Below are 13,558 nucleotides of genomic sequence, written 5' to 3' on the forward strand. Positions count from 1 at the left end.
TTGGGAATGTTGTTAAAATGCAGAGCTCTGGGGCCGGTGTGAGATGCAGAGTCTCCGATGAGTTTGAGGAGTGGTTGGGAGAGCAGGTGATGCTGCGGCCGCCCCGGGACCTCCCTAGATTTAGGAGAAGGCATCTAGAGCATGTGAGATGTATCCGGAAGGCCTTTGGAACTCCCAGATGCAAACAAGTGTTCGTCCCCGTGGGGTCTGCACAAATGCCATCCCAGCCACCGTCCCTGAGTCAACAGATGGAGGAGACGTTAGCAGGCTTTCAGGAGATACTGTGTTCGGCGTGCACGGCCGTGTTGTTACATACCAGTCACATTTAATTCTTGCAAAAGTACTGAGATCGGTATTGTTACTGCCATGGTAAAGATCTAGAGCCCAAGCTCTAGCCAGAGGGTGACCATCATATTTCATAAATATATATATACACGTATATGTATACACACACCCCCTCACTAAGGTTACCAGGCACTGTTGTTGGCCTGCTGGGTAATTGCAAGGCTGTCTGATGGGACCAGGCAGCTTGAGGGTAGAAGCGAGGAAGACCAGGGACGGCCATGGCCAGAGAGCCCCATCCTGCAGACACTTCGCCACGCGTGTCCAGTTCGCTGCCGTGCTCTTGGCAGGACGTGCTTTCTACTTTTGCAGGCATCCTCTCTCCCTACCTTACTTGAGGATATGGCTGTTTTAAGGAGCAATTTAGCCACATGTTTATAAAGTCCTCAGCAATCATGGCCTGCTCTATAAATGCTAAATAATTACGGGGTTGAAATATAAAGAGTACATCTTTAAATAGGACGTTTGTCAGACTGCAATTACGCATGCCCTAGCTGGCGAGCTCATAAAAATCACACATTTCCACTGCAGCACTCGGGGGCATTTTGCCAACATCAAGCACACGACGTGGTGCCCTTTGGGAGGAGGGGACATCAGTGCCCACTTTGCAGGTGGCTACGCTGAGGCACAGAGAGAGTATGCAGCTTTCTTAAGACCGTGTGGTGACTCTGGGCTGGTAACCAAGAAAGCTCAGGACCGCTTCTCTGACCATTAGGTGTGAGTGGCGCGTTCTGAAAATGTCCTGTAAAGACCCTCCCGTCCACATCTGGGCCGGGGCTCTTTTGCGAGGTGACTTCTCTTACCTGTCCTTGGAGAGCGCCCGTGCATCTTCTGGATGTGCGGCGGATCTGTACGGGCCGTGAGACACACACCTGTTAACCAGGAAGGAAACACAAGAAGCAGGAGGGAGGGGCTGCCTCTGAGGAGAGGGAACAAGGACGCAGGCGGGGAAGAAACCTTCCTTTCATTCTATGCCCCTTTATGTGAAGTTTTCCCACGTAGGTCTGAAATCTGAGGAAACCACCGGCCCGGGCGTGGCGCTCCCGCACACCTTCTCTCTCCCCACCTGCCGCCCACACTCAAGGGCTGAGCAGCCAGAGGAGAAGGGAGGCAGCAGCGTGGGGTTCAAGTGTGAAAACACTTGGTCCTCAGACTTGAGGGCGGTGGACCCCCCGGTTGGTCCCAGGAGACGCAGCCTCCCTCTCAGCTGGGATTCGACGGTGCGCAGAGCGTGTCCTGCTGGCCGAGCGCGGCCCCGGGGTTTTTCTGACACTGCACCTGCCGTCTCAGCGTGGCCGCGGCTGCTCTCCCTTCTCTTACCTAAGATCAGCAAAAAAGAATCCCAAACGCACAGATTGTGTGGTTCCAGGGCATCCATAATTTGATCAAATGAAGCCTAATGTTTATTGATCTTTCAGAAGCGAATATTCAACTTATTAACTCTGTGCAGAGTAGACCCCATTCGGGGCCATCGTTTTTCTCTGCAATCTGGCCGAACTAGATGGTTATTGAAATACATTAAAAATCACAGGGAAAGAAAAAAAAGCCTGTCTCCACAAGGTCGATAAGCTGCTCTTTGAATCCTGATGCCCTTTAATGGCACGGACGTGACAAAGTCATCCAGGTCCTTTAGAATTTACTGGGGAAGAGTTGAACGCGACATTTCAGGTTGATCCCTTAGTCAAAATAGGTATGTTCCTCAGAATAGTGTTGGCTTTTCTAATAATTTCAAAATACGTGTATTTGCACTTAGGCTTCATTAAAGGTTTTCCAGAATCCTAACATATTTAGAAGCACAGGCATCACTGGCTATGAATTCGCCATGCCATGTGATCACTGTTATAAAGATAGTTCTCTTTGTTCCTTTTCAGAACTTTCTGTCATCAGGTTTTTTTTTTATTTAGAAGCTATGTTGCCTTAAAGAAAATGGAATTACACCTAAGGTTCACAAAGCTTTGTTAGTATTGAGCTCATTTTATTCTTTCTGTCCTGGTCTGATGGCTGCCTTGCTTGCTGTTTCATTCCACATTCTCCAAGTCCGTCCCCTGATGTGCTCAGAGGGTGGAGGCCTTGCGGTGGGAGAGCCCTCCTACTTCCTCTCACTTCCTCCCACTGGGACTACTTCCTCCCACTTGGCATTTCTCTGGATCGTTAGTCATCCTCTCCTCCTGACTCAGAAATGGATGTTCCTTCCCAGGCGCTGGGTCCATCCTCCTCGCTCCCCCTGGGACCTTGCTCCATCAGCTCGACGCTTTTCCCATCTCTGTTTCTCCTCAACCTGCAAGTATGCCCCGATCTTCCCCACCTTAAAAAATGAAAGCAGCATCTTTTGCAGGATTCCCTTCAAGCTGTTCTTCCATTTCTTCGTCACGGCCCAAATCCATGAAAACGTCCTCTGCTCTTGCTGTCCCTGCACTTGCCCTGCTTTGCCCTCCCTCCTGTTCACTCCTAGCTTCCGTGCAGTCCATTCCCCATGCCAGTGTGACACTGTTCCCTAGGGCACCTCCCAGGCACCCCTGATTGAAGAGAGAGGTGACCAATTTGAACATCATCCTTGTCAGTGACTTTGTTGCCTTTGACAGTTGACCGGAATTCCATTCTTTTTTTTTTTTTTAATTTTATTTATTTATTTGACAGAGATAGAGACAGCCAGCGAGAGAGGGAACACAAGCAGGGGGAGTGGGAGAGGAAGAAGCAGGCTCATAGTGGAAGAGCCTGATGTGGGGCTCGATCCCAGATCGCCGGGATCACGCCCTGAGCCGAAGGCAGACGCCTAACCGCTGTGCCACCCAGGCGCCCCTGGAATTCCATTCTTTAATTACAAAAATGATTTTATTGCTTTTATACATAATAAAACCCATGCCTATGCACTAATGAGAGTTTAGAAAACACAAGGAGAAGGAGGGGAAGAAAAAGCAAGCACAGCGTTGACCCAGGACAGTCACTTGGAGTACAGGTGAACGCTCACTTTATGAAAATGGCATCGTGGGGCACCTGGGTGGCTCAGTCGGTGAAGCATCCGACTCTTGGTTTTGGCTCAGGTGATGATCTCAGGGTCGTGAGGCTCTGCACTCAGCAGGGAGTCTGCTTGGGACTCTCTCTCTCCCTCTGTCCCTCCTCCTGCTCACACTCTCAAATAAATAAATAAATCTTTTTTAAAAATGACATCATGCCACACATCCGCTTTGGTAATTCGCTTTCTTAAGAATCTCTAGCGTTATATTTTAATTCCTTCCATGTCAAACATATATATCGTCATTTTTTACAGCTACTTTTTAGGGGTTATAATTCATGCTGCCAAACTGCCCTCCTCTGGGGTTGACTCCGTTTACCTGACCATTAGAAGTGGATTGGCCTGCTTTTCAGCACCCCTGCTGGCACTAAGTATTACACCTTCTCTTTTAATATATGCTAATTTTGATAGGCAATTTTTAAAAATCTGCATTTCTTTCATTTTGGTTGAGTCTTTTCTCATACTCTTTTCTCCTCTTTGAACATCCTTCATCCCTGAAATCCCCGCTTTGGACCTGCAACTTTTCTGGCCCGCTCCCTCCTCCCCTGGACCCACTCTTTGGTGTCCCCAAGCCACCTGTTCTCTGGACAGCCTGACATGTCAAGAATCCATCTGGCCTCTTGGGTCTCTGCTGTTGCATGGGTCGCTAGCAGGTGTAGGGATGTACTCCATACTTAACCGTCATGATGGGCCTCCACTCGCGATGCCTCACCTTTGAGTCTCTCTCCAGCCAGGCTTCAACCTCCCACTCAGGTCATACTTCCCCTGAAGATCACCCCCTTCTTCATCAGCTCGCCCTCTCTTACCCATTGACCTGGCTTGTGCCTCCATTTCAATGGTGTATCTATTTCCGACCAGCTAGGCGAGCCCCTGGAGGGCGGACAGTACATCTTCTCCTCCTTCCCCTTCTCCTCCGACCCCCCCTTTCCGCCCCAGGACTTAGAGTGGTGGGTCAAAGATAGTGTTGCTGAGCAAACGTCTGATGGAACTGAGCTGGCTCTCTGGGGATCGAGAGCATAAACCGTACGAGTAATCTGGAGCTAATCACTTCTTTCACTTGTTTGCCAATATGCTCAGTCTTTCATTCCTGAAAATTACAACTATGCTGCAAATGTTATATTTCCAAGTTCCACGTCCAACCCGGCATCAAAACCCAAAGTCAAGATTCACAAACTCCGGGTGCTCAGCCAGGGAGAGGTTTCCTGCCTTGTGCAGTGTGTTTGTTGCCCTGTGCGACCACCGTCCAAGGGAAGTTTCTAACCACTGCGCCGGGTGGCTCCTGAGCCCTTGAAATGTGTCTAGTGCAATAGACGAGTTATTCATTGATTTTATTTGCTGGCAGTGAATGGGAATTTGAATTTAAATAGCCACATGTAACTAGTGACTACCGCATTGGAAAGCACAGCTGTGCACATCATAGAAGAGGTACTGACTATTAAATTATTTTTGATAAAATTAAGAGACATAGGGACGCCTGGGTAGCACAGTCGTTAAGCGTCTGCCTTTGGCTCAGGGCGTGATCCTGGCGTTCCAAGATCGAGTCCCACATCGGGCTCCTCCGCTGGGAGCCTGCTTCTTCCTCTCCCACTCCCCTGCTGTGTTCCCTCTCTCGCTGGCTGTCCTCTCTGTCACATAAGTAAATAAAATCTTTAAAAAAAAATTAAGAGACATATTTTAATTTTTCCCTTTTCTATAAGCCCATTAGAGCTCAAGCTGATAGGCCAAATAGTATATTTCGTGTGATTTAATGCAGGGATCATTATTAAGGTCCAAATGTGGACTTCACTTCTTTAAGACTTATTAATGCGTAAGGGATCCACCCAGCGCTGCCCGTGAATATCCCAGCGCTTGCCCGTGCCTGCCGGGGCCCCGCGGGTGTGTGTGTGGATGCATTTATCCAAACAGAAGTGTGCTCTTACTCAGCACCCAGAAGTTTGCAAATGAGTGCCAGCAGGTCATAGATGCAGGCTTGCTGGCTGTGGTTACCACAGTTGAACAACTGGGACGTCACACCGGGACGCAGACCCCATTATTAATTCTGTGTTTCCTTTTCCAGAAGGCAAGCGCGCCGGATATTCTGAGACCTCTCAATCAAGAGAGTCCCAAACGCCTTACTAACCCTGTCTTGAAGCAAGAGGATCTCTCATCCGGGCCAACGCCCAGCGCTTTATTCTCAGGAGGCTTGAGACACGTGAGTCTCATCTAATTCCCTGGACACGTGACGAGTGGCTGTCAGCACGATGTCGGGTTGGGTTGGGAAGCAAGGGTAGGAGGGAGGTGTTGTCTTGTGGGATGAACTGGAACAGGACAACAGAACTGGGAGGTCATGTTTTACCTGCACGGGGAGCTGGGGATTCCTGGCTATACTCTGATGGGTTTTTCTTTTATACACAGAGATAGTCATTAATAACAAATACTGGTATCTTTGGATGAGAAGTTTTTACCTTAAATGACATCTAATTTATCAGATATTTCTCTTACAATTATTTCTGGGTCGTGTCTACCCATACGTCATGAAGACATCCTCCTGTTTTCTTCTAGAAGCTTTATGAAAGTTTCGTTTTTCTGCGTGGGTCTGTGCTCCCGCTCCTTGATGTGGTGAATGGTGTAGGTTGGAGCTCCTTTTCCCACGGGGATACTCAGTTATTCCGGCACCATTTGCTTAAAAAAAGACTCTCATTTCCCCCATTGACTTTGGTATCCTTGTTGAAAACTGTGGAAGCGTGGGTCTTTTTCTGGGTTCTGCTCTGCTGACCTTTCCGTGCGTGTTGTGGCGAGACCCCCCCTCCTGATGACTGTAGGAAGCCGTGCAGTCAGGTAGCGTGGGTTCTCCAGCTGTGCTGTTCTTTTTCAGAATATTTTAAAGATTGTCTCTGTTAAGAGGCAGGCCTTTTAGTCATTCATTTGTTTATTTGTAAACATCGAAGGACTGCTGACTTGATGCTTGAGACCGTGGTATGTGGTGTGACACAACCTGGAACGACGGGTCACCTCACCGTCATAGCTCTTGAACTTGTTAAACAATCTTAGACAAGCACAACGACCCCAAACCTCAGAGCTGTCATCAAGAAAACGAGTGTCAAGCTTGTTCTTTTTAGTTCACTGGGTTCTGCGAATCAGAATGCCCTCATTCCGTGGTGTTAGAGCGGTTAAGAACTCAGCTTCTAGAAACCCCCTTCTTGGTTCACATTCCAGCTCCTCTAGTGTGACCCAGAGCAAGCCCTTCCACCTCTCTGTGCATTGGGGTGGGTGTGTGTTTACGGAAAATGGCACTCACTTTAGAAAATGATAACACCCCCCCCCCTACATGAATATCTGGTGGAACATTAAAAAGTCGAGGCAGAAGCGGGCCAGACTGTGCGCTGAAGGACGGCTAACATCCTTGCCTCAGTCCACGGAACGCTGGCGGCCCCCCAGCCCGCCGGTCACTGAGCGCCCCCGCCCCTCTCAGCGCCACTGCTCTGCACCCACACTCCTCACAATGTGGGACCCCGCAGCACTGGCTTCGCCTGGGACTTCTCAGCAGTCAGGATCCCTGGCCCCGCCCCAGACCTACTGGGTCAGCCTCTGCGATCTAACAAGAGCCACCTGGTCCGGGAAGCCCACCCCCTGCCCTGCCCTGCCCGGCCCGCCATCATCCTTCCCTTCTCTCTGTTACTCATGGTCTCCTCGCCTTCCACGGCTGTGTCGTTGGGTTCCCTGTTGTGTAGCGCCTACTGTAATTGCGGTGCCCCAGCTGCACCTGGCACGGAGGGAGCACCGCGTGCCTCCTTACCGGACCTACTGTTGATTGAAAGCCCACTGTGTGCAAACCACCGAGCCAGGTGCTTCTCATCAATCATTTGCACAACGATCTTGCCAGCTGGATACTATTACCCCATTTCACAAATGGGGAAAGCTGGTTCGCAGAGGTCGAAGCGGACAGAAACAGCAGAGCTCTGACTCAACACCCGGGAGCCGTGTGAGTCAAAGCCGGGGCTCTTGGTGCTGCCCCCGCATTTGGTGAGCTCTCCAAGGGAGTGGGTTCCCTGGCCACACCCCCCGGTTCAGCTGCACTTGCCTGGGGCCGACCCACACCTAGAAAACCTTTCCGACTGGTGGGAAATGGTGCTGCGGTGACGAGAAGCGGGTGAGTGTGTTCCTCTCACCCAGGCTCTGTTTCTTAGGGCAAGTCCTTCTCAACCTACCCCTGCAACCCGGTTCCCTTCTCCCTGGCTTCTGTCTGGGGTGCCCTGATTTGCGCCCTTCAAGTTATCCTCGTGAGGTTGAGTTATTCCGTGATGAATCCTCACCTGTTCCCTCGAGACTGGAGCAGTGTTTGGGGAAACGGAGCTCCCACAAAGCAAATACTGATGATTGCTTCGAGCCCCAAGACGTTGCCTGCTCTTCCGACAGACACTGCTGTTCTCTAAGAAGAGGGAGTCAGAGCGGGTAAAGCTGACTCCATCTCTACTTATTACACAAGGAGAGAAACAGGGGCAGTAAGTAGGGAAACACTCAGCCTCCCAGGTATTAAATCAGTGCAAAATGAAAGCAAGTGCTATTTTGGGGGTCATCTTAGCACATTTTAGAAGTGATTCGGGCCAGTGTTGGCAAGGGTGCAGGCATTCTTATAAACTGGTGCATTTCTTCAGAGGAATACTTTGTAGCTGTGAAAAATGTTGAAGAATATTAATAGAGAAAATACACCTCAGTAAATGAAAAGATAAGGTTACAAAATAGTATTATAGTAGCACATATTTATGAAAACAAAATGGTTCTACGATAGACCTTGCAAAACAAGTGAAAGGATTATACCAAAATTTGACCCCGGAATAATGGGGATATGCTTTTCTCTTAAAATTTTTCTGGGGGCTCACGTGTATTTTCTGTATTTTTTTCATAAACATATAATGTTTTGGGAGGAAACAATTTGCTTTACAAAAGAAAAAAATAAGGAAAATCCAATCAGAAGTAGAACTTGGTAGTGTGAAGAAATACATTAATTTTTTAGACTTCCTATGGGAGAAAAATTCCTACCAGAGTTCCTGTCTGGTTTTTAATTTTGTTTATACTTCTGTTTTTAAAAAATTCTAAAAAGGAATGCATTTATATCCGTGTTTTCATGCAGTTTACATTTTTCCTGCCAGAAGGTGCTGTGTTTGGCGGGAGGGACCACATGAAGTGCATGTTGGAACTCCCTAGATATGGAGGTTGGCAGAAGTTTGGGAGAGAGCAGATTTTTAATCAAAGAAGTAAAAAAATCCAACGCCCCGGGTGTTTTCTTTAAACATAAATTTGACATGTGGGACGTTCTCGTGGCATTTCGGTCACTTCTGAATAGAGACCGGCTCAAGACGTTCGCGGTCCGTCACCCAGAGGCGTGTGTGGAAATCCTTCGTTTTCCCATTAATATTTCTGAATTTGTCTGGCTCCACTGATTTTTTTTTTAAAAGTGTTGTATTTAGCTATCCATATTAATGTATTTTTATTTAAGAACAGAATAAAAAAGGATGATTATATTATGGCCTATTCATCCAATGGAATACTGTTTGGGAATGACCAAACCACACCTGACCACGTGATGAATTTATAAAACAGTGGGAATTCTAATTATATAAATTCCAAAATCAGGTGAAACTAACCAATATATTGTTTGGGGGATATATACATATGTAGTAAAACCATAAAGAAAAACAAGGATGATTAATAGGAAACTTTGAAACAGCAGGCACTCAGGGACAAGAATGAGAGGGGATTGGACAGGAGGGTGGGGCCCAGGGCACTTCTCAGGTCTTGGTTCTGTTGTTTTACTCCAGCTGAGTGCTGGGCACATGGGTGTTCATTTTATAATTACTTATTTAACCAGAGGTATCCTTATGAAGGACAGCCACATTGTGTGGCATTTTCCAAATGGTAATGAATGTCCTATGCTTTGCATGGGGACAGTTCTGAGTCTCTACATGCATTAAATAACTGAGCCTCATCCCACTCTTATGAAATAGATCCCCATTTTACAGATGAGGAAACTGAGTTTACAGTGGGTAAGAATATTGCTCAAGATCCTACAGCCACTAAGTGTCAGGACCCAGAGCCGAATGAAAGCCTGTCTGGCTCCATGGCCACCATCTTGACCGCTCTGCAGTAATGCTCTCGGTGTGCTCTTGGTGAGCAGGACTTTTTTTTTTTTTTTTAAGAACACAGTTGACTCTTGAACGATGTAAAGGTTAGGGGCACTGACCCCTTGTGCCATCAAAAATTCGTGAATAACTTCCAACTCCCCCAAAACTTAACTCAGCGTACTGTTGACCAGAAGCCTTACTGATAACACTTACAGTCAATTAACACATCTTTAATGTTATATGTATAATGTGCTGTATTCTTACAAAAAGTAAGCTAGAGAAAAGGAAATGTTCAGAAAATCATAAGAGAAAACACGTCTGGAGTACTGTACTGTGGTTACTGGAAAATTCTACATAGTCAAACCCATGGTGTTCAAGGGTCAGCTGTAGCTGTGGTTTCCGCTGACCCCTCGCTTCCTGCCTTTGTGAAAGGAAAGGGCAGCGAGGCTTGCTTGTGGTTACAGTAGCTCACTTGTGCCCTTCGGAGAAAGTCGCGGAATGCGCCCTGCCGGCCTGATCTGGTTCTCCTTTGGTTTTGCTCCGATGTACTTTTCTTTCACACTCGGGCAGCCCCAACGGCTCGAGTGAAAGTCAGGTGGAGTTCTTAGTGGCTCTTCGGAGCCAGCACTTCTGGGTTGCCTCCATGGGCTGCTCAAAGTTGCAGCTTGCTCCAAGATTCTGTTCTGGCTACAAAGAAAATAGAACCAGAAAACCTTCCCAAGGCAACAGTGGTCGAGGCATAAATTATCTCGGGAATGCGGTTGACCAAAGGATGTGCTCTGCCGTCCTTTCATTATCCGAGGCTATACTTTCCCTGGCTACACGGGCCCGGCGGCCGAGTCACTCAGAGACGCTCCCGTAAGCTGGTGGCCCAAGCAGCTGGGCACCTCGGTCCTCTTCCAGCTTGACTTCTGATTCTCTGTGCCACTTTTGGGTGGATCCCAACCTGCTTCGAGCTCTGCTAATGTACTTATGAAGTGAAGGATGAGTAATTCTAATGCTTTCTGGATGCATTATAACGCTGGTCACCCAGCTGGATGAGCCGGGGGCAACCTTCCCCGCCCCACTGTGGAGTGTGGACCTCACGCCCCGTGTGAGGGGATCAGATCTGCCCCGTTTTGTCACCTACAGGCCAGCGGTCCTGGGCCTGATGCGTTTCTCTGGGTAGCTCAGTTTCCTGCTCTCAGAACAACCATTTCACACCTCCTCCAGTTCTTCCCAAACTCCTTCAGATCTCCTATCCTGTTCCTCTTTCTCATTTTCAACAAATAAACATCCCTTTTTACTTTTCAAAAAAAAAAAAAGCAATCAGCTCAGAATTTCCTAATCCTTCTGATACCAAAATTAACCTTGCTGGGTCTGTTCCCGGCCTTTTTTCCTTTCCCTCCTCAACAGAAGCAGCCGGACACCTGAGCGATACCTGGGCGCCCATCCTCTCCTGCCCTTATTGTTTCCTCCATTAAAGAGAGCGTATCTTTTCTTCCTCTGCCTTTACGGTTTTTCATCTTTGTCTTGATTTTTCAGCAGTTTTATTATGTGCCTACATGTAGTTTTATTTAAAAATAGTTTTCCTCTGGAACCTGCAGTTAAATGACTTAAGGAAGTTCTAGAAGATTAGGACGACCACCGAGTGAGTCTTCTCACTTCAGTTCTGCGGCTCCTTCAAGCACAAGACTGCGTACCCCATCATGCCATAATATTTACAAAAAGCACTTCTAAATCAAAGTACTTCAAGTGCTTTCTCTATTCCCTTCGTAAATATTTACTGGGGATCTACCCTGAGCCAGGCACTGAGCTGGGTGCTGGAGAAACAGTAAGGGCAGGAACGTGCAGAGCCCTGTGCTCTTGCAGCTTCCAGGGGCACGAAGCGCTGGGCGTGACCCTCCTTCAGAGAGAATGTTCTCTTGCTTCCAGCAGACAGCTCGAGTGAAGGTAAACAGTCTTTACCCATCTGGTGTTGAGCTCGTTCAAAGCTGGGTGTCAGGCTTTGAGAGCACCACCCCATTCCAGTGGACTCTTACTCCTGGGAAGGAAGCTGGGTGGGGGTCCCCACTGAAAGTCTGGAGGTCACCGAGCCCCTCCTCTGTGGTGGGCTTCTCCAGTAAGAACTTTTTGGAAAACGTTTTTAAGCTGCTCAGTGAGAACTTTCAAATAAATCAGCAAATCCCTTGAAGGGAAAAGAAGCATCTAGTGTCTCTCCCACTTCGGTGCATTTCCACTTGCTCGGTGAACTTGGCTGTTCAGGTCTGCCTGCCTTCAGAGCCCCAGACACCAGTTTTTGTCTCCCAGCCCTTGGCTTCTGAGCCCCAGGGCCGCTGCGTTCAGCTTCACTCCTCCGTCTTCCAGCTCTGTCTGCTCGCAGAGGGACAAAGGCCTCAGAGGGAGACACGGCCCAGAGTGCCAGGCTCGTGGCACTGTGCTCCTCCTCCCTCCAGCAGCTCAGCCCCTCCGTCCTGGCTTCTTGGGAGCTCTGCGACGCCTTGAAACTGTTTGTGACTTAATTCCATTTTCTGTTTGCTCTTGGCAGAGAAGTTGCTGCAATTCAGCTTCATCTGACATGGGCCGAAGTGAGGTCCCGGGACGAATGCCATTTTACTCCTTGGGACTTTTGAGCCCCTGCATTCGCGCCCCCATTCTGCTTGCAAGCAATGCACGCCTTCTGCCGAGCATCCCGACCGTTCCTCCTGCACGTGTGTGCGCCTCACTGGTTCCTGTTGTACAGCTCCTTGCCTTTGTGTGCAATGTAAAGACTGTTTTCCTCTCGAATCGTGTGTGGGTGTTGGCAGGTGCCATGGTTTGAGCCGGTGACTGGGCGCGGTGAAGCTGGTTGTGTTCTTGGCATGAGTTAACTCAGCCCTTGGCTTCTGAGCCCCGTGGCTGCCGATAGTTAATTCTGATGAGTTGTTGGTTGGGTTGGATTGGGTTTTGCTCTCCCTGTAGTGAGACAGAAAGCCCCAGACTTTCTTCGTTTCTTCCCAGATGTTTTCCGGTGGTGGAGGGTCTCGCTGGGAATTAGAAGGGGAAATCATTCAGGCTTCCCTATTTGTACAGTCAGCACTGAGATCTTTGCCTGGAAACGGGGCACATAGGTCGGCATGGCTAACCGTGCTGCCGCGGTTGGTTTGTCTTTTTAGGCACGGGCGTTCCACTTACCGGCCTCACCTGAGCCCACAGTGCCCTACCTGCTGGTGGCAGTTCTGGTTTTCACTTAAATACCCATAAAAATGGGAACAGGATTTATTGTTGCCTTTGACAATGTACTTTACACATTTTAATTCCAGTTACTTCTTACCGTAGCCCCATGAGTCTAGTACTTATTTTTCCATTTAGACTTTGACACCGCTCAGGAGTGGCAGGACCCTCATTGGAATCCAGCCGTATCTGATTCCCCATCAGGCTGCTTAACGCCCCTGCTCTGCGGCTTTCCACACGGCTGTTCCTGCCACGGGTATTATCTGCCCGCCTGACACTTATCTTCACAGAATTGCGCAGGAGATAATCCACTTCATCCCAACTGATTTGTGTTCGAGAAGGAGCTTGTGTAACCTTTCTCGCCAGGCAAACACCGTACCTGGGCAAGACACGACTTTCCGAGGATTTCCCATCTCCTTAGGACAGACTATGTGGCAACTGATTTTGGCAAAGTACAAGCTGGTGTGTTATTAACTTACTATGAGTCAGGATGCATGTTTTGTGTGAATTTTGATTAATTTGATATCTCAAAACCAGAAATGCAACAAATAGGTTAACTGTGAAGTAATTTATTATATCCGTCTTCTTGATTTCAGGCAAGTCTAATTAGCCTTAACAGCACTTGCACGGAGATGGGCAGTTTTGACAATGCTAATGTCACTGGAGAAATAGAGTTTGCCGTTCACTATTGCTTCAAAACCCGTTCTTTAGAAATATGCATCAAAGCCTGTAAGAATCTTGCCTATGGAGAGGAAAAGAAGAGGAAGTGCAATCCGTAAGTTTCTTTTTCTAAGTTTTGACATTAGATGGTAGGCATATTGGGTCTAAAGTTTATATGGAAAAGTAAAAGTCTCCAAATAACCAGGACAATTGTTTAAAAGAATGACCTATAAAAAGGCCCATTGAGAAT

At 48.1% G+C, this 13,558-nt stretch overlaps 1 protein-coding gene across 5 annotated transcripts in view; it reads left to right on the forward strand.

Annotated features, from left to right (window-relative positions):
* SYTL3 (synaptotagmin like 3) overlaps positions 1 to 13,558 on the forward strand; it is an 88,165-nt gene that overhangs the window by 60,793 nt on the left and 13,814 nt on the right. For all 5 annotated transcript variants that reach the window (XM_045805427.2, XM_045805428.2, XM_045805431.2 and 2 more), the window contains 2 exons: positions 5,412 to 5,546; positions 13,245 to 13,423. In XM_045805427.2, the coding sequence (XP_045661383.2) occupies positions 5,412 to 5,546; positions 13,245 to 13,423 (314 nt within the window). The remainder of the gene's footprint in view (positions 1 to 5,411; positions 5,547 to 13,244; positions 13,424 to 13,558) is intronic.

Source organism: Ursus americanus, chromosome 11 (assembly GCF_024610735.1).
Source record: "Ursus americanus isolate L20-20 chromosome 11, mUrsAme1.1.p, whole genome shotgun sequence".
Taxonomy (NCBI): Eukaryota; Metazoa; Chordata; class Mammalia; order Carnivora; family Ursidae; genus Ursus; species Ursus americanus.